The 22,376-nt window shown below is 33.0% G+C and overlaps 1 protein-coding gene across 1 annotated transcript in view; it reads right to left on the reverse strand.

Moving 5' to 3' along the window:
- The window catches only part of Xpr1 (xenotropic and polytropic retrovirus receptor 1), a 172,470-nt gene that overhangs the window by 40,005 nt on the left and 110,089 nt on the right, over nucleotides 1-22,376 (reverse strand). Inside the window, exons 7-11 of the mRNA XM_015491740.2 lie at nucleotides 19,108-19,189; nucleotides 10,842-11,032; nucleotides 10,451-10,630; nucleotides 3,947-4,118; nucleotides 2,611-2,805 (exon numbers count right to left, since the gene is read on the reverse strand). Of these exons, the coding sequence (XP_015347226.1) occupies nucleotides 2,611-2,805; nucleotides 3,947-4,118; nucleotides 10,451-10,630; nucleotides 10,842-11,032; nucleotides 19,108-19,189 (820 nt within the window). The remainder of the gene's footprint in view (nucleotides 1-2,610; nucleotides 2,806-3,946; nucleotides 4,119-10,450; nucleotides 10,631-10,841; nucleotides 11,033-19,107; nucleotides 19,190-22,376) is intronic.

Below are 22,376 nucleotides of genomic sequence, written 5' to 3' on the forward strand. Positions count from 1 at the left end.
AAAAAAAAAAAAAAAAAAAAAAAAAAAAAAAAAAAAAAAAAAAAAAAAAAAGGAAGGAAGAGGAAAGAAAAGAAGGAAGTTTGGTTGACTTATGTGCAATTTTTATTTTATTAAAACTTGTAATATATTTGTAAAGGTGCTTTGATCAACCATAGATAATAATCAGGATAATAATAATTACAACCCAGAAAAGAAAAAAAATTAATCTCTAATCAGCACCTTGTAAAGAAGTAAAGAATTTAATTTCAATTTATATACATACATAGATGACAAAAGTCATTAAAATATAAAAATGTATTACATTTGTTACATATAGTTTGGAACTGGAGTGTCCTCCAAAGTTTCATGTGTTAAAGGTTTGGTCACCAGCCTGTGGCACTAGTGGAAGTGGTGGAAAGTTTAGGAGGTGGGGCCTAGTTGGAGAAAGTAGATAATTGAGGCCATGCCCCTGAAGGATATATTGGGATCTCTCTCTCTCTCTCCCCCTCCCCTCTCCCCTTCTCTCCCCACTTCCGTCCCCCCATTTCTGGTTACCATGAGCTGACCAGCTTTGCTCTACTGAACATTCCCTGCAACGATGTTTTGTCTGGTCACAGGTCCAATATTGATGGGAACAAGCAACCATGGACAGAAACCTCTGGAATTCTAAACCTAAATAAATCCTCCTTTAAGTTGATTTTTTTTCCCCAGGTATTTTGTCATGGTGATGGAAAGATGACTAACACAACATTAAAATAAAAATATATTACATTAAAATAAATGGGAAAGAGATAAACTTTCTATCGTAGACTGCTTAATTTTTTAATAAATTATGCTAAATATCAGACTTTTTTATTTAGGCAACCTGGATATATTTAGTAGAAATATTTAGCAGTTTTATTTTAAAATATGTTTTAAATGTACTAGTAATGACATATTTTATATTTTTTAAAACTTCAGATGAAAAATTTCAGCTGTAAATTTAAAAATGTTCACGAGATAATATAGCATATAAAATTAATTGTAGGGACTCATGAATGGCCAAAAATGTCTAAAGACCAGAAAACTATTAAAATTATTATTTTTCTAGCTTTGACTTTTTTAGATTCGGAGTGCCCCCCAATCTTACCTCCATACTAGGGATTTAACCTAGGGGCTCTCTACCACCGGGCCACAACTCCAGCCCCTTTTTAAATTTTGAGATAGGGTCTCACTAAATTGCCCAGGCTGTCCTCAAACTTGGAATCCTCAGCCTGAGCATCTTAAGTAGCTGGGATTATAGAAGAATGCCACCGTGCCTGGCAGGATTTAGGAGTGCTTACAGACTTAAGGAATTCAGGTTTTTGGCTTCTTAATGAATGGTATTAGTATAGTCATAGCTACATTATGTTCTAAAATATTCAACCAAAAATACAATGTTTATTTTCACCTAGGAATGGGAGAATGGTTCTTAATAATTTAGTAAAAGGAATCATAAAATACCATGTATCAAATCAGCTGGCTAATTTATAAATTTATTATAACAACCTTCAAAATGATAATGTATTCCAACACTGAAAGATGGCATTTCTCAGCAAGAGTTAAAATTATGGGAGCTATGGGGATGTGTTTTCTTCACTGAGGTCCCTAAATTATATCAGTTAACACGAGTACCTATTAGTAGTAAAATTATTGGCCACATTTATCACTACTACTCTAACCACAGAATCTATTGCAAAAAAATACAAGTATGTTATAATGTGTTCTGCTGGACCAAATCTCAAAGCTTACTAAAATAATGCCCTAATCTTTCATGACTATCAGACACTTTTGGTAAGTATTTTGTAGCATTAGCTAAGGCTCTTAAAATACAGTCTCTCAATTAAAAAACAAAAATCACTGAAAAAATTTTACACAAGTATTTAAAAATAACTACAATAATTTTAATTAGTTACATTTCCTTTACCAACTACAGATGAGAAGCACAGTATCTAAGGTGTGGGCTAATATTGATTTAAATAGATAAAGAAGGAATGCATTTTAGTAAAAGGAAGTGAGATCATTGATTGACATTTCTTGGAAAAAGGTTAAAAATTCAAAAGGAGTGACTGCATGTAGCTCAGAACTTAAAAGCTTTTTTCTTTTCCAAACAGAAGAGCACGAGCAAGTAATAACGGGTTGCCATGGAGACAAAAAACTAGAGGGATCTAAGAACTCAATTTGCAGTTAAATGGGCTGGAAACAATCCTTACTACTTGGTGAAGGAAAGCGATTAAAAGTATACTTGATTGCCAGAGGGACTCTTTTTTACCTAGCCATTTCCCCACCTCATTAATGAGCAAGGAAGTCTAAAAAACCAAATGAAAACCCAAGGTATCCTTAGACTGAACCCATTAAACGTAATTCAGGATTTCAAACATTATCACAATCCTTCCTATTCTAAGCGACGATATTACTTTTCAATGGTATTCATCAGTAAATATTAGAATGAGACTAAAATTACGTTTAAGAACAAACTGATATAAATGAAGGAACCATAATTGCAGTGAGAAAAAAGAACATGACCAATGGAAAAGTAACCAGAGTGAGAAATAGATTCAAGAAGTGAAAATTCAGACCCTGAAAAGTCTCTTTAAGTCAATTATAGTATACCTTTGTGAGTGCTGTAAAGGGCTGCAAACGTCACCATGAAGAAAGTTGTGGAGTATTTGCCAGCATTAACTAAATGAGGAAAGGCCCTTCTTGTGTCACGGTATCGACGCAGGCACTGGATGAAGCGAAGCCAAGCAGGAATGCACTGAACAATGGCTCGCACACCATATGAATATTTATGGCAGATTTCTGGTTCTGTGAAGATTCCAAAAAAGAAAAAAATTACAACTAAAAAATAAGCATGTTTACAACACATAGTCATACAGGGTAACCATTAGCAAGTTCACAAAGGCAAAAGGCTTAGGGTTCAGAATTACTTCCTTCCTTGCAACTATTATATTCTCAAGCCTTTTAGTGGTAGTTAAACCAAGGAAAAGAGGTAAAAATCTATAGAGGGGACTAGAAGGAAAATCTGCTCTCAGATTTATGGATATGTGTTCTAGAATCACTTTCTTTGGAGTTTGCCAGACCTTTAAGAAAATTAGAAAATGAGTACACTATAAAGAGGGGAAAACTAATTTGCTCTATAATTTGAAACATCTGGAAAATTAAGAAATGTCACAGGTGACTTCAGATAATTCGATGAACTGCAAACCATCACAGCATAATACATCCAACAGTACATGCTCTTGTGCTAAAAACAAAACAAAACAAAATAAAAGCCCCAACCAAGAATAAACATTCTATTTTTAAATGAAAAGAAAAAGTTAATAAATTGTTTCTTGAATTCTGGTTATATATTGTTGTGTGTTCAACATACAATAGGGTTGTGATCCACTGGAAATCACTGAAAATGTGTCTGGCACAGACTTTATCAAAGTTTTATTAGTCAGATGTTACATAATCTATCTAGATGCTTGTCATGAACATAAAATTGAATTCCTGGCACAAAATAGGAGTGGGACAAAGAGTCAGAGAAAATCAAGGTCCCAAATAAGAATTAAAAGTCATTATCATGAATTACTTGAAGCACTTATTCTGATTCCATATAATCAGAATTTTTGATCGCTGGTATAACATTCTAAAGCATACTGTGATGACACTTTGTTGGCATCACAGTATTTGTGATATATTAGAGCTTTAAAAAATGGTTTTAGAATTCTTTAAGTATAACTTGTAAATCTCTTGGCAAACAGATGACTAAAATCATAGCACAATTTAAAAGCCAAATTATTTCAGATAAGGAATTGTTAACAGAGTGCCAAGTACATTTAGTTAAGTTTGTAATATTATTGGATGAGTTTTCACCATGACCTTAACTTTCTCAGTTATCATTCCCGATATTTCTTGGTTTACACTGGCAATTTTGTAGTGGGAATGCAAGTTCATATCCTACCTTCTGAATCATTTGGCAACAGGCCCTTACTTTTATTCCATTCAAGCTCAAAACTGTAGAAGCAGATCATATATTCCAGGTCCATTAGGATCACTGACAGGCTGTTCAGCTGATCAGCCAGCCAGAAATCAGCAAAGCCTACCTTATGAAAGGGGGCAGTAAATACTCGAAACTGAGAGAAAAAAGAAAAAAAAAATCAGAAAACACAGAAAGAAGAAAAGTCATATTAGATTTCTCTAATTCATGTCTGAATACTCAGCATTATTACTTTAGTTGATAAAATGAAAATCAGTGGACCAATCACAGACAAACACAAGGACCAGGAAACTGGCTTGGTAGGGAAGGGAATGAATTCAATGGACAACTAAGAAGGAAATGGGCACGGAGGCAGGATTGCTACAGTTAAAAAACAAAGAGAAGAGGTAGGAAGAGTTGAAGCTGAAAGTGAAGAGTGGCAGATGGTATAAGTACTGAGAGGAAGTTTAATGTTAGGCTCTAATGGAAAATTTGCTGGACAGGTGAATACTATGATCATTTCCAGAATGTTTTACTATCTTAGATAAATGAATACAAAGCTCTGTGCCTGCAAAGGACAGGTAGGAAGGAACACTATTTGAAGCACACTTTATTCTCTAACCAAAGTGAATTTCATTTCACTAATGTTATGGTAATAGTGTGTTCATTTTGAAATCAGCCCTCTTCACACTGTTCTAAAAACAGTGATAAATGTATTAAACAAATTAAACATTAAGATAATAAGTTACAGGGCTTATGTGTGCTTTAACCCTCATAACAATTCTATAAGTTAGATACTATTCACGTTCTCATTTTCCAGAAGACCTACACAAACTTAGCCTGCCCTGTTCTGTGGAAGCCTGTTTACCATGGCAAAGGGGGTGATTAATGCAATCATCAGAAACAGGTTCAATCTGCACAGACTGCCTTGATAAGCCTGTGTGAAGTAAAGATGAGATGAAGGGAGCTTTATTCACTCTTGGACCTCTGCTATCTTACTACAACAGGAGAAAATGGACTCCTGAAACAAGGAATTCTGACAAGCAGCAGTTTTGAAAAAACGAGTAATTCTCTTGCTCCCTAGAAATCTAGCTATATATATATTCTTTTAGTAAACAAAATCAACCTGGGAGTGTATGGCATTTCCCTTTCAGACTTGTTTTTTTCCCCCCTAAATATTTCTCTTTATTATTTTAGGAGGATAAATGGCTATATATAAATGGCTATATTATGAATCAATCCTGGGTGTCAACTTTCTATGACAGATATTGCCTTGGATCCTTGGAGAATTGGAAGCTAGACCAGGTATTTGTGGGATACAAAGCAGGTTTTGAGATGTTATTTTTCTGGAGCTGATATATCTTGGTTCCATGACTCAGTCTCTTGGTTACTCTGACACTTTTTCAGTGAATCTAATAAACCAGAGAGAAAAGTTATACTATTTGTGACCATAAGCTCCAGATACAGAAAATTCTTTTGGATGGGTGTTGTAGGGTAGTGTAGGATGGTAGTTATCTATGCAAGTAGAGATTCTGGTGCCAGTTTTTATAATATTTTAAGAAACTCTAGGGTACAGGATAGACTTAAAGACCAAAGAGACAAAGACAGGATGATAATTAAGAATATTAATGCCAAAAAAAAAAAAAAATCAGAAAGTTTACTCAATCTCTTTTTTAAAAATAAAAATATATTTTTAGTTGCTAACAGACCTACATTTTATTTATTTATATGTGGTGCTGAGAATCAAACCCAGTGTCTCACACATGCTAGGCAAGCGCTCTACCATTGAGCTACAATTCCAGCCCAAGTTTACTCAATCTCTAGTTATAGACTTTAGTGAAATTCATAGCCTAGGGAAAATTCTTCTGACATAAAGACATTCTCTCACAATCTGTCAACCCCATCCTCAAAACATGGCTGATATAGAAAATCTCCATAGGAGCAGCAGCAAAAGATAATGCATTAAACAAGAAGCCAAGGGATGGAGAGACAGCCATAAAAAAAAAGACTGGTATGAAAATAAAAATGAGAGGAAGGGAAATTTTACAGAAGATGAAAAGAGGAAGAAATGAGGGAGTAGTAAATGTTGGTTTAAGACAACTAATGAAGGAAAGAATGCAGTTATAGTCATTAATGCATTTAACAAAGACTTATTAAGTATTTATGTCAGGCATTGTGGAGGTAGAGATAAATAAAACATAGTCTCTATCTTCAAAAACACACAGTCTAGGTGAGCAAATAAATACCCAGACATAAAATTATAACACCATATAGTAAGTGCTGTAATAGAGATAGACATATACTACCCTGGACATACAGAGAAGGGAACAAGTACATCTGTTAGAGGTAAGGTGACATGGAGAAAACAAATAGATAATACTTACTCTGACATTTACACATAGTCAAATTCATTTCAGATTTATCTGAACTCTCCTTCTGAGTGAGAATCTAGTAACTTGCCTTTCCTTTTTCTTGTTCTGGCTAAGGCCTTTCAAGTTCTCCACTTCTACTTTGTGATTATGATAAAAAGGATAAAGATTTCTAGAGTAGTAGTAGTATGAAATTGAGAGTCAGTTCTGAATATCTGATGTTTTACTATATACATATAAAATACCAATAATAAATTAGTCTAGGATGAGTATTCCTTATGTGAAATGCTTGAGGGCCAGAAGTATTTCAGATTTTGGAATAGTTGTATAGATGTAATAAGATATCTTGGGGATGGGACTCAGGTCTAAAGATAAGACTGAGATTCATTTATGTTTCATATATACCTTATACACATAGCCTGAAGGTAATTTTATATGACAGTTTTAGTGTGGCTGCATTCTGACTATGAAATGTAGAATTTTTTTTCTAGTAGCTTAATGTTGGTGCTTGAAAAGTTTTGAATTTTGAAGCATTTCAGCTTTTCAGATTTGAAATGTTCAGCCTATGCAAAGAATATGTTAACATAATCTTCTAAGTTAATATGAATAAACAGATAAGAAGACAAAGTTTTAATTTCTACTTTTTAGAGGTTTGTCAATAAATACAATACCTTTCCAAATTTGATTTTTATATTCCACTACTTTTATCCACTAGATCAAATAAAGTATTTTAGATAAAGTGACTAACAGGTCTAACTGCTAAATGTTAGTGTTCAATAGAACAGTTTATGGAGCCAGATGGCCGGGTTTCATATCCCATCTCCATTACTTACTATGTGATTTTAGGCAAGATGTTCAATTTTTCTGATATATAAAAAATGGGGATTAACAGCAGCTCCAATCTTAGGGCTTACTAAAAAATTTAAATAAATTATTACATATAAAATGCTTTATTAACTAACAATACATCCCTATACACTTTTTTCAGTGCTGGGAAGGAACCCAGGACATTGGGTATGCCAGGCTAGTGCCCCACCATTGAAGTACATCCTGAGCCTTCTATTATAATACACATGTAAAAATTTTACTATAGAACTAAAGAAAATACTGTTAAAAACTGATTTCTAAATTATATAACAGAGAACTCTTAAGTTAAAAATGAATTAGCCTATTTTAAGTTCATGTTTTTGTTAGAAAATATGAGGCATTTTTTATGTTTTCTAATTGGATTTCTGATTGGGGCAAATACAGATTTAGAGAAAAGAATATATGATTTAATGGATGTAAATAATCTGCAAAAAAACCAACCTGCACTAAATTTGACATACAATATCAATATCAAAATAAGTCAGTATCTGAAAAAAATTTTCATCTTTTTTTCAGAGGTGGGGAAAGAATAGCATATATCAATTTCATAGACTCCATTATAAATATGAATATAACCCAGCTGCAGTGGTACACGCCTGTAATCCCAGTGACTGCGTGGCTAGGGCAAAAGGGATCACAAGTTTAAGAACAGCCTCAAAAACTTAGTGAGACCCTGTTTCAAAATAAAATAAAATAAAAATAGGTTGGTGATGAAGCTCAGTGGTAGAGTGCTCCAGGTTCAATCACCAGTACTGGGGGAAAAATATACACACACACCACCCAGTGCCTACCATTATGGTCAAGTGACAAATGGAATTTTCCCCACTAAAAATTAAAAGAAGGGGTAAAAAAGAGGAACTAATGAAATATAGTTTATTTTAGGATGAGGATTTACAACATAACTAAAGTGAAACATTCTTGTTAATTTAATAAAAATAAACCTGGATTTCTCAGTGAGATTTGAATTAAAATAAGTCAACAGGTCAATTGATATTAAATGACCTATACGTAATAACATTAATAACAATAATAATAACAAACCACAATGTTGCTTTCTGTATCTCACTGTTTTTTGAAGGAGCATTTTATTATTCTATTATTTCTTCTTATATCATCATTGCCAACCTGTTTCATAAACAAGTCCTCATTTATCAACAAACATACAGCAGATACATAAACAAATGTCCACTCAATGGGAAACCCTTCTCTAATAAGAGTAACTGGTCATGCATAAATCACAGCTTGCTATTTAAACAAAGAAGAACACAGGGGGGAATGTTCACTTCACACACAATGAACACAACTATATTATTATCCTGTTGTTACAATGATGTAATTATAGAAACACCTGAGTTTTCTGAGTCTATTGAAATCTCATTTTAAAATAATTTTACAGAGATTTCACATTGAGGCAAGAAACAATAGTGTTTATAATCTAAAAGATATTTCTCTGGAACTAGAATAATACTACATCTTTTGTGGAAATAACAGCTGAAAAATTCCAACTCTAATAATAAAATGACAGATCATCTGAAAGAAGAAAGGTAATCTAATATTAAACTGACAATGACTTATTTTTTTGTACTATAAACCTCAAGAGATAAATAAAGGCTCAAATTTGTCTTCTATCTGCAAAAACAAACACAACCCCTGACAAAATGTATTAAAGAGAATGATTTTCTCATGACTGATCAAAATGCTTTTGTACATTTAATTTCCACAAGCAGAAGTCAAAGGTGGGTCTAGTGGTACTATTACACTTAAGGTTTATGTCCCACTCTCCAATGAAATGGGAGAAAATCCCAATTTGTAATAAAAATCTTGATGAAAGGTGAATAAATTCCTATAAGAAACACAAATAGAATTCAATCAGCTTTGGGAAATAAAAGCCAAGGATCTGAGGTCCATTGCTTTGCTATAAACACTTACTTGTCTGTAACAGGGATTGAGCCCAGGGGTGCTTAACTGCCAGGCCACATCCCCAACCTTTTTTTGTTTTTTATTTTGAGACAGGATCTCACTTGCTAAATTGCTGAGTCTGGCTTTGAACTTTCGATCCTCCTGCCTCAGCCTCCTTAATCAGTGGGATTACACGTGTGTACTTAACATGCTTGGCTTTTTTTTTTTTTTAAATCATAGACTGTTAAAGAGAAAACAAACAGCAGCAACAACAACAATAAAAAAAACACCAACAACAACTCCTCTGCTAACCCACAGGGGCATAAAAAAGGCAAACAAAACAAAACCCAAAAAAACCCTACATTTTTCAGGGAGTTATACTTATGTGGTTAAAGAGAGAAGACAATTATGGCAATTCTAAAATTTATATGGGGACTTGTCATTTTAATCACTAATTCTCACTCTTGCTGGTTACAGTTTACAATCTAAGAAGTAATTATATGGGCTGGGGTTGTGGCTCAGTGGCAGAGTGCTTGCTTGTCTAGCATGCGTGAGGCACTGGGTTCAATCCTCAGCAACACATAAAAAGAGATAAATAAAATAAAGGTATTGTGTTCATTTTTAAAAAAATTTAAAAAGAAGTAATTATATGACAGCATTCTTAATTGATTTTTAAACAGAGCTGGCCTAACTTAGGAGTAAGCAGAACAACTCTCCCAGAGCTACCTTTGTGCTACCACAAAACATACAGCTATCATTTTTATGGAAAACTTTATATCCTATTATTGAGAATAAATTATTTTGGAGACCATTAAGAAACAGGTAAAGTGGAAGAAATGATATTTATTACAAACAACAATCAAAGTTTGTTTCTCAAACTGAATGTGGTGATCTGATAAGAAATCTACCAGTTTTAGAAAACCAATCTTTCCTAATATAAAGTACTGATTACTTACATCAATAACAAGAAAGTCACAATAGTTTTAACAATTTTTTTTAAAAGAAAGAAACTGACAAAGCCCTACATGTTATCACAGCTGGTTAAATAATCTATGTAATGAATTCATAAATCACTATAATTTGCAAAATCATTTCAATATCTGACCACTTTCCACTTCATTATAGGAGGAGGGGAAAAATGCATGAGCCCTTTTTCCAAGGGCCACCTTACTACACACCTTTCAGGAATCTCTGCTACATACATTCTTTGCTTCTCAAGCTGAGGTGCCACTCACACAGACACAATGTGAGTAGTGCCTCTGGAGTTGTACAACCACACAGTCTTAGTTTTATCTTAGAAGAAGCCAATAACCAATATACTATTCTAAAAATACTACCAAGTTTCTGGACTTACCAGCAGTTTAAGCAGCCAAAATCGGGACTTATAATAGAAAGTTTTAGTGGGGTTGATAAGAAAGAAAACCATAAATCCATAAAGGGCAAGTGGATACACATATGTGGGGATGACACTAATTGGAGAAAAGAAGCATGCCAGAAGGCTCAGGCACCACAATATCCCCAGGAATCCAGCAATCTGGTAAAGGACAAGGAAGACAAAAAGAGAGAAAATTATTTCTATTTTTACCATTACTTAGAAATATCTCTAATAAACAAAAGTAAGAAAAATAATTAGTAATTAAGAAAATAATTCCTTTTAAGTAGAAGATGGATTTCAGTACTCTAATAAACTAGCTATACATATAAAGCAAACTACATTCACGGGTCTAATGACTTGCTTTGATTACCTCAAAGAGATGCTGATGAGACAAATTGTTTCTTGGATTAAGTTCAAAGATGAGCACATGATTTACTCCAGCCTGTCTCCAACCATACGTGTTGATGCCCAGTAGAAAAAGGAATTCGATCAGAAGAAAGCCACCCCGATAGATTCTTACCAAGGGCCATATACTTTGATTTGTTTCAAGTTTAAAAATAGCTGAAAGAATATTAATATATTAGTTAGTTATAAAACCCAAAAAGTCTCCTTTAATTATTTTCTTCATTTTCAAAGACTCCGCTAGGAATTTTTCATAAATAAAACCCATACCTATGTTATTTCAAGAGCCTGATAAAGTTGCCTCCAGATTCTTTCCCTTCCTTATTTTACTCTGCAGAATATTATTACAATAATTTTTTTATTCCACTGGTTTCTTATATTAGAGTGAGGTATGGTGAAATAACTGAGAATCATAAGATCAGCTTTATCAGTTGGGTATTTTGGGTATGCTACAAACTCATTGGTTTTATTGTCTTAATGGTGAACTACAGTTGCACATAATGATGGGACTTCTTGATACCCATTCATACATGTACACATACAATATAATTGGGCCAATATCACTCCCCGGCATTTCTCCCTTCTTTCCCCACCTCTTACTCCCTGCTCCCTTTCCTCTACTGGTCTCCCTTTGATTTTCATGAGATCCCTCCCTGCTTTTCTTTTCATTTTTCCTCTTTGGATTTGTTTTCTCCACCATCAAACTAGATAGAATAATATCTACATCACAGAGTTGCTGTATAAAATAAATCTTTGCCCCCTGCACCTCAGATAGAGCATTAATCTCCAGGATATATAAACAAACTTAAAAAAAAGTTAACACCAAAAAAACACAAATAACCTAATCAATAAATGGTCAAAGGAACTGAACAGGCATTTCACAGAAGAAGTAATATATGAGAAAAAATTCAACATCTCTAGCAATTAGAGAAGTGAAAATTAAAACTACATTGAGATTTCATCATACCCAAGTTAGAATGGCAATTATCAAGAATACAAGGAACAATAAATGTTGGTGAGTATATGGGAAAGATACACTCATACATTGCTGATGGGACTGTAAATTGGGGCAACCAGTATGGAAAGCAGTATGGAGATTCCTTAGAAAACCTGGAATGGAACCAGCCAATGACCCAGTTACCCCACTCTTCGGCATATACCCAAAGGACTTAAAATCAGCATACTATAGTGATGCGGCAACATCAATGTTTATAGCAGCTCAATTCACAATAGCCAAGCTATGGAACCAGCTTAGGCGCCCTTCAACAGATGAATGAATAAAGAAAATGTGGTATATATGCACAATAGGATATTACTCAGCCATAAAGAAAAATGAAATTATGGCATTTGCTGGTAAATGGATGAAACTGAAGACTATCATGCTAAATGAAATAAACCAATCCCCACCAAAACAAAGGCTGAATATTCTCTCTGATATGTAGATGCTAACAAACAATAAGAGGGCAGGAAAGGGAAGAATTGAAGTTCATTGGTTTAGACAAAGGGGAATGAAGGGAAGGGATAAAGATGGGAACAGGAAAAACAGTAGAATTAATCCGACATAACTATCCTATGTTCATATATGAATACACAACCAGTGTAATTCCACATCACGTACAACCTCAAGAATGGGAAGTTATAGTCCATGTATGTATAATATGTCAAAATACACTCTACTGTCACATATATCTAAAAAAGATACAACAACAACAACAAAAAAAAAAAGATATGGAAAATACAAGTTTTGGTGAGAATACACAGAAATAGAAACTTTATAAACTGCTAGTGGAAATGGAAATGGTGTTGCTTCTACAGTTAAGAGTTTGGTGGGTCCTCAGAATGTTAAAAATATACTCAAATCTAGTTAGATCCATGTTTGCAGCAGCATCATTCACAAAAACCAAAAGGTAGAACCAACCCAAATATCTGTATATAAACAAATTGTGGTATGGAACCTTATTCAGCCACAAAAGGAATGAAGTATTGACACATGCTAATGGACCCTGAAAACATATTTAGTGAAATAAGCCATACAAAAATACCACATATTATATGATTCTAGTTATATAAAATATCCAGAATAGTTAAATTTATAGAGACAGAAAGAAGATTGGTAGTTGTTAGCAGCTGTGAGGAGAGAAATTCAGGATTGAGGTTTCTTTTTAGGGTGATGAAAATGTTTAGTTAGATTGCAAAAGAATGTCAATGTACTCAATGCCACTAAACTGTTCATTTTAAAATGATTAATTTCATATTACATGAGTTTCATCCCAATAAATAAAAATAATTGCAGAGGGGAAAGTAATAGATACAGTAATAATACAGTTAGCATTACTAACTCCAATGCTAGGCACATGCTCTGAACTAGTAGTAGTGATAATTATGATTCAAAATTTTCTAACTGTATCTAGTTCGCATCTGTGGTCATGGATAAAAGAAGGCTAAATAGCTTACTCAAATATTTATAGCCCTAATAGCTGGGGTGTTCTGCTCCACATATGAAGGAAATTTCCATGAACAGGAAAATATAATACATATTTATAAAACCTAAATGCAGTCTGGCACAGGGTGCACACCTATAATCCCAGCAGCTCGGGACACTGAGGCAGGAGGATTGAGAGTTCAAAGTAAGCCTCAGCAAAAGCAAGGCACTAAGTAACTCAGTGAGACCCTGTCTCTTAACGAAATGCAAAATAGGGATGGGGATGTGGCTTAGTGGTCGTGCACTCCTGGGTTCAATCCTCGGTAACCTCCCCACCCTAAAAAAACCCTATTAAGTTCTACTTAATAGTGTAAAAACTGGAAAAATCTCTAAAGCTTTTATAACTATGATCTTGAATAAAATAACATCCTTGAATTCCACAATTGGTAAGAAAAGTTAGTAAAACAAAACAAACAGCAACAAAATACCAAGGATTATTTGTAAAATAATAAATTTAAAAGATAAAGCCTTCTGAATGAAAATATAAAACTACATCTTGTAAATGAACTGATTTAGTTTCAAAAAACACATCACAATCTTAATGATTCATAGTCAAGTTATTAATCAAAGACCAGAAACTTCAAATTGCTCAAAATATAAAATCTAAGAATATAGATTAACTTCTTTCTGAAGCAACATTTTGTAGAGGTACTGGAGATTAAACCACAAAAATTCTTGCTAGGATAATAATAGATAATCTGGGAAATTCCAATATATTAAAAAACAGAATGAGTTAGCATCATTCTTTTAAGAATAAGGATATCATCTCTGTGATCCATTGTTCCACAAAATAAAACATATATATTGTTCCATTTCAAACTCTCCATGGCTTTATGAATTTTTAATTAAAAAACCCTAACATTCATAAAGCATTTATTCTGGGCTAAGCAATGTGCTCAGTGTCGTACATGAATAATTTCATTAATTCTCACAGCAACACTCTAAATTGGTTTTCCTTAGCAGATACATGAAGAAACTGAGGCTTAGTTAAATTAGGTTCCTTGCCTAGGGCCACAAGGATTTAATATTGGCAAAGTGGCTCCAAAGCCTGCACTTTTAATAATAGGGTTATACTGTATAGAAAGTAATATGTGCTTACAGAAAAACAAAATAAAACAGAGGCTTATCCTAAAACTTTTAAAAAAACTAGTCTTCTCTTTACTGTACCAAGTTGCCAAATCAGTTTTCTTTAAAAGAACATTAAAAAATTTTTGAACAATTTTAAAATTAATTTATTTTTTTGTATTTGAGAAAAAGCTCTTCAAATCATTAGAAAGGCGATAAGAAGCCTCTTCTTGCTCTAGGTCCTATTCCCCTTTCCTAGAAGTTAAAAATTTTGTTTATTATCTTCCAAGAAATTCTTTTTTTTAATATTTATTTTTTAGTTATAGTTGGACGCAATACCTTTATTTCACTTATTTATTTTTACGTGGTGCTGAGGATCAAACCCAGGGCCTTGCGCATGTGAGGCAAGTGCTCTACCACTGAGCCACAACCCCAGCCCCCAAGAAATTCTTAATGTACAGAGAAATACTCACTGAATAACTTTTAAAACAAAACAACTCTGGGCTGGGGATGTGGCTCAAACGGTTGCGCGCTCGCTTGGCATGCGTGCGGCCCGGGTTCGATCCTCAGCACCACATACAAACAAAGATGTTGTGTCCACCGAAAACTAAAAAATAAATATTAAAAATTCTCTCTCTCTCTCTCTCACTCTCTCTTTAAAAAAAAAAAAACAACTCATCAGATACAATAGGAAGCATGCTACACATGTTTTAAAACTTGCTTTATTCACTTATATTCTGGAATGACCGTATCAGTACATAAATTCCTTTCTAATGTAAAGTTCAAGTGTTACATGCATGTAGAAAAATGGATAAATCATAAGTACACAGTATAATGAAAAATGGGAAAGTATATTAGAAACCAGAAGAAAAAACAGTACAGTACACTGTAGCATTCCAAGGCCCACTGTATATCCTCTTTCATGGTGCTGTCCTTTCTAACATTGAACTAGAAATTGCACCCAGGGGCCTTACACATCCTAGGCAAGTACTCTACCACTGAACTATATGCCCAATCCTTCTTTTTTTTTGGTGGGGGGGGGTGTTGGGGATTGAACCCAGAGCCCTTCTTAGTTTATTTTTCAGACAGTATCTTGCTAAGCTGCCCAAGTTGGTCTCAAACTTGTGCTCCTCCTGCCTCAGCCTCCCAAGTCGAGATGGAATTACTGGTGTATACCACCATGCCCAGATGTGTCTGGCTTCTTTTGCTCAATATCTGAGATTCATCCATGTTCTTGTATGTAGTTAAATTTAATTATTCTCACCACTATATACTATTCCACTGGGCACAGATGTACTATTTTTTATCCATTCTATGGCTGATGAAATTAGGCCTGTTTCCAGTTTGGGGATAATTATAAACAGTAGTGTTATTAATGTTCTCATACATATCCTTTGGTGAAAATACGTAGGCATTTCTATTATTAGAGCTGGATCATAGGTTATTATATGTTCGGTTTTGGTAAACAGTGCCAAAGGGTTCTCCAAAGTGCTATGTCCATTTTCACTTCTACCACTATCTCCTTTATTTTAACATCTCCACTGTATTTCATTGTACAGGGACAATATAATTCATTTAAACAGTTCATGACTGAAAGATATGTAAGTGGTTTCTAGGATTTTGCTATTATAAATAAAATGGCAGTGAATATCCTCCTTGGATATATTTTTTTGCAACCACGTACAAGTATTTCTGTAGGTTAACTTTCTAGAAATAAAATTACTTAACTGTATTTAAACTTTTTACATAGACTACCAAATTACCCTCTAAATAGATCACAACAATTAACATTATTACCACTAGTATACAAGTGCCTACTTCACACCCTTGTATCTACCATAAATGGTCATACTAATAAGTGAAATATGGTATATTGTTATTACATGAAATTAAGGTTACTAGGAATCTGTAAGAGAGACAAGTTTTTAAAAATTTATATAGGATTCAGATAGAGCCCTAATATCCAGAGTATACAAAGAACTCAAAAAATTAGACAATAAGATAACAAATAACCCAATCAACAAATNCAGTAGAGCGGGTAGAGAGAGAAGAGGGGAGGGGAGGGGAGGGGGGATAGCAGAGGATAGGAAAGGCAGCAGAACACAACAGACACTAGTATGGCAATATGTAAATCAATGGATGTGTAACTGATGTGATTCTGCAATCTGTATACGGGGTAAAAATGGGAGTTCATAACCCACTTGAATCAAAGTATGAAATATGATATATCAAGAACTATGTAATGTTTTGAACAACCAACAATAAAAATTTTAAAAAAATTTACATAGGAAACTTATAATTTCCAAGAAACTAAATTCTGGAATATGTGATTTTTCAGACAAATTATCAAACACCAGGTCATCTCCCCTTGAGAAACCATAGCAATTATGCACATAATTTTTTTGATGTGAGTGCTGAAAAAAAAAAAAGACTCATGCTTGTACATGCATTATTACTGCTGTGTTTCTTTGAGACTCTCAACACTTATCTTCTGAACACCAGCTGTGAGACAAATAAGGATTGACAGCTGGTTTTCAAAATATTTATCCCGCCCCCCCAGCAAGACACACAAAGATCAAACAAAGATAGGTTCTGAGGTAAGAAAATACAATGCACAACACTAAATGCATAAATCACATACATTTAAAAAACACACAAAATTGTATCACAAAAATATTCTATACTTACTGTACAAAACTAAACCTCAGATTGTCCTGAATTAAAAAGATAAACCTTTCTTTTTAAAAATGAAAATAAAGAAGTTTGTTTTTTCTTATGTCGTACTTAACTATGATGATGATAATACCCCATAGCATCTTGGAAATAAAAAACAATTCTACTCACAAATGATTAAAGGTGTTTTCCAACAGAAATAACAACCTCCACCACAAATACCACATATACCTTTTATTGATGTACTGCTCTGCAATTAAAAGCATATTTTACTAACACTTCTTATCTGATCCCTATGAACTGTTATCAAAGCTAGATTTTCACCCTTTCAACTAACATTCCCTGCTGTAGGTGCATTTACCATTTTTCTCTTTGATAACCATTTGCTTCTCCTGTGTACCTCCCTTACCGAGGATCAACTAACTATGCTCATTTCTTTTCTCCTCTTGGAATGCCTTTAATCCATTAATGTCTAGCATAAATTCCCTTTCTTCCATAAAACCTTCCGTAATGTTCTCATTTCAAAGTAATCAGGGCTAGCTTGGTGGCACATGCCTGTAATCCCAGCTGCTGGGGAGGCTGAGGCAGGAGGACTGTGAGTTCAAAGCCAGCCTTAGCAAAAGTGAGGTGCAACTCAGTGAGACCCTGTCTCTAAACAAAATACAAAATAGAACTGGGGATGTGGCTCAGTGGTCAAGTGCCCCTGAGTTGAATCCCTGGTACCCACTCCCCTCCAAAATTAAAAAAATAAAAATAATCAGTTGTTGGGCTGGGCTTGTGGCTCAGTGGTAGAACACTTGTCTAGCATGTGTGAGGCACTGGTTTTGATCCTCAACACCACATAACACACACAAAAAAGTTAATAAAAAAAAAAGTAATCAGTTGTTCTTTTGAACTGCTAAAATATTTAACATCTTCAATCTCATAGTGTATTATTATTGTTTTAATACATACCTTAATCTCTTTAGCACAACAAAGTTCATAAGGAAAGTGATTTTCTTTTCTATTTCACAGGTATCAAGTATAATCATGAGACACATAAAATTTACTTGCTGAATAAATGAATAAAGTCTAAAACAACCCTGTAAATTTAATATATTAAGTTCATTTAACAGATGAGAAAACTGTTTTTAAAAAGTTAAGGAATGTCCTTAAAGCCAAAACAACTAACAAACAGTGAAGCTGGGACCAAAAAGGCAGACCTTTCGTTGTTTCTACAACAGCTAGCTAGACAATCTAGACTTAGATTTTTATACAATTTCCATGTATTGTAAATATGTAGATTGTGTTCACCCTAAAGAAACAGAACAAGCTTAAAATGTTATTATAAATTACATCAATATATTAAATCATAAGCTTAGGTGTATAATACTTATTAAAGTTAATTTTTAGTAACTGGTCAGAAGAACTCAAATACAGGTAAAAACACACTATTAATAGGTTAAGTTCATATATTCTCCAAAAGCATTAGAACTTTTGGGTTATAATTTCATAATGTAAAACAGACAGTCTTAAGAAGAATGTTTATGAGGAATAATGCACTCTGCAAATTATTTCTCAAATATCTGATATATACTTGGAACTTTAAATACAAAAATTATTTATATATATATATATATATATATATATATCTCCTGCAAATCAAGAATAGGAAAAAAAAAAAAAAGAATAGGAATAGTGTGATAGTATATTAACCGTCTTTGTTCAGGTATTATTACGATTACTAAAAATCCAAAATGGAGTATCATGGATATTTATATAGTAATGTCTATTTTTAAATCATATTTCTTTGCAAACTTTACTGAGCAGAATTTACTTTAATTAATAATCAAGTTATCATAAACCTAATTCTATGACTCCTGAGGTACATCATGATTACTTGCTCTTAAATTTATAAGAAAAAAAATACTTATCCCTGACAAGTTTCTTTCAGTAACATTGGTAGATGTACACTTGATTCTTTACAGAGGAACAGAATTTGACACAGAATTAATTCAAAATTTAAACTACTTGCCTGCAAACACAAGGGTAATATTCAGCACAATGAATATTCCACAAAATAGGCCAACTCTAAAAGTAGTCCATGCTGGTGCAGGCTGTGAGCAGAAAAACAGAAGTGTAAATTTAAAAAAAAAATCAAATACATTACTTATATGCTGTAAGTCAATAGTAATAAGCCTCAAAATTTTATCACGAAATAGTACATTATGATCTGAATTTTTATAATCTGAACCAGAGAATCATTCACCCCTCATTATCCTATAAATAACTACAGAGTTGCCAGTTGAATTCTTTTACAGAAACCTGAGTCATGAAATAAACAAGATTATAATCTTAGGCATCAAATTACATATACACTGCAGTTTTCTAATGAGATTTAAAATGTCATTTCATTTTTCCAATGTACATACCTCTAAAATTTCCCAAGTCATTACTACTCAGAGCTTACATATCTGGTACTATGAATAATTAGAGACCTTGGTAAAATTAAACATTTATTTCATGAATTTTCTGCTAGTATTTAATTATTATATTAGGATAATTTTAAGTAAAATTTTCAAGACATACTAGAGATTTTTGACAAACTGGTATATCAGAATACTTTTAGAGTGTGCAGGTTCAAGTAATATTTTTCTTTATTATAATTTTATATTTATAATTGCCTTGAAAACTACTATTTTCTAAAAATAAAGAACAGAAAGTATCTGAGATTTTAAACATAAAAGGATGAGAAACACAGATAATCTTATGGACTTTTCAGAGGTGATATTATACTTCCTATATTTTAAATATTTTCTAAAAACTTTAACCCCTCTCTCCCCCAAAAAAACATTGAAACTTTGATCTTTTTCAGTAACAGATATCTGAATTAATGAAAGCATCCAAAAGGAAGATGGTCATAAATCTTAAAAAAAAAAGCTATCTTTAGTTTCAAAAATGATTCAACATATACATACAAAGGAATGTATTTAATGTATTTGGATTATAAGAAATGATAAATAAAATAAACCTATATAATGCCTATCACTCATCTTTTTTTAAATTTTTTTTTTAGTTGTAGATGGACACATTTATTTTATTTGTTTATTTTTATGTGGTGCCAGGAATTGAACCCAGTGCCTCCCGCATGCTAGGCAAGCACTCTACCAATGAGCCACAACCCTGGCCCCCTATCACTCATCTTTAGAAGGAAAATATTTCCATCAACTTTGAAGTCCCTTATCCCTTATTAAAAAAACCTTCCCTACTCATGGGAGAGAACTACATCCATGTTTTCTTCAGCTTCACCTCCTCTAAATACATTCCTATTTTCTTCTTCTTCTTTTTTAAAATAGTTTTAATTGTATATGAACACAATATCTTTATTTTATTTATTTATTTTTATGTGGAGTGGAGAATCAAACCAGTGCTACACACGTGCTAGACAAGCACTCTACCACTGAACTACAACTCCAGCCCAATATGTTCATTTTTAAAAAATTAATTTTCTCATTTTTAACAGCTTTATATTTATCCAAATATAAATAACACGCAACAAACTGCATATATTTAAAGCATACCATTTGTGTTTTTTCCTCTCTAGATGCTTTTAAGATTTTTCTCTTTATCTTTAGCCATTTGTGATATAGCTATTTTTTATAGTTCATTGAATTAATTGATATACAATAAACTGCATAGACTGTATTTAAAATATGCAATTTGATAAGCTTTTATATATATATATATATATATAAACACCTATGAAACCATTACCACAATAAAGACAATGAACATAATAATGACTCCACAGTTTCTTCAGGCCCTTTTGTAATCCTTTCCTCTCACCCCAACTCATCTGCATTTAACCACTAATCTACTTTCTATTATTATTGATTTGTCTGTTCCAGTCTCAGTAAATGAAATCATGCAATCATCACTTTTTAAAAATTATTTATTTATTCTAATTTGTTATATATGATGGCAGAATTCAATCCATTTCATAGTAAGTACTTTTTTTTTAAGTCTTCCTTCTTTCTTTCAGCATAATTATTTTGAAACTCACCTTGTTATATGTATCAATAGGTTATTCCTTTCTATTGCTGAGAAGTATTCTGTTGCATGGATATATCACAAATTGTTTATCCATTCACCTACTGGTAGATGTTATGGTTGTTCAGTTTCCGGCTATGAACATTCATGTAAAAGTCTTTAATGTACATATGCTTAGATTTATCTTGAGTAAACACCTAAGAGTATAATGGCTAGATCATATGGTAGGTGTCTATTTAACTTTTTAAAAAATTTTTTAATATTTATTTTTTAGTTTTCGGTGGACACAACATCTTTATTTTATTTTTATGTGGTGCTGAGGATGGAACCCAGCGCCCTGCGCATGCCAGGTGAGCACGCTACCGCTTGAACTACATCCCCAGCCCATCTATTTAACTTTTTAAGAAAATGCTGAACAGTTTTCCAATGTGGTAGTAACATTTTACATTCTACCAGGGATATGAGATGAGAGAGTTCCTGTTCCTCTAACATTTAATATGATTGTTTAATTTTAGTCATTCTAATAGGTATTTTCTCACTGTCGTTTTAATTTGTGCTTTTCTATTGCCTAATGATATTAAGCATCTTGTGACATACTAATTTTCCACCTGTATATTTTTTATGAAGTATCTGTTCAGGTCTTGCCCAGTGGAAGTTGTTTTCATTATTGAGTACTGGAGTTCTTTATATATATTTTGTATACAAGACCTTTATCAGATATGTTTTGTAAATATTTTATCCTAGTCCACCGATTTCCTTTTCATCCTCTTAACAGTGAATTCTCTTATATATTTATTTATTTATATGTGGTGCTGAGGATTGAACCCAGGGCCTCACGAGTACGGGGCAAGCGATCTACTATTAAGCTAAAACCCCAGCCCTTAACAGTGTCTTTTAAAAAGTGTAAGTTTGAGCAACCAAAAATCACTAGGATTTTCTCTTACATGTCCTTCTAGAATTTATAGTTTCTTTTAGGGCTATGGTACATACAGAAACACATAATGTAAAATACGGATAAAAGTTCGATTTTTTTTTTTTTGCATATAAAATCCAATTGTTCTAGCACTGTTTGTTCAAAACACTGTTCTTTCTCTAATGACCTGCTTCTTTGTATTGAAAATTAGTTGCTCATATATGACTATGTTACCCTATTTTTGGACTCTATTTTGTTCCATTGAAGTATTTGCCTACCTTGATACTAATATCACACTCTTTTTTTTTTTTTTTTTTTTATCAGAGATTGAACCCAGGCAG

The sequence above is a fragment of the Marmota marmota genome, unplaced genomic scaffold (genome assembly GCF_001458135.2).
Source record: "Marmota marmota marmota unplaced genomic scaffold, marMar, whole genome shotgun sequence".
Lineage (NCBI taxonomy): Eukaryota > Metazoa > Chordata > Mammalia > Rodentia > Sciuridae > Marmota > Marmota marmota.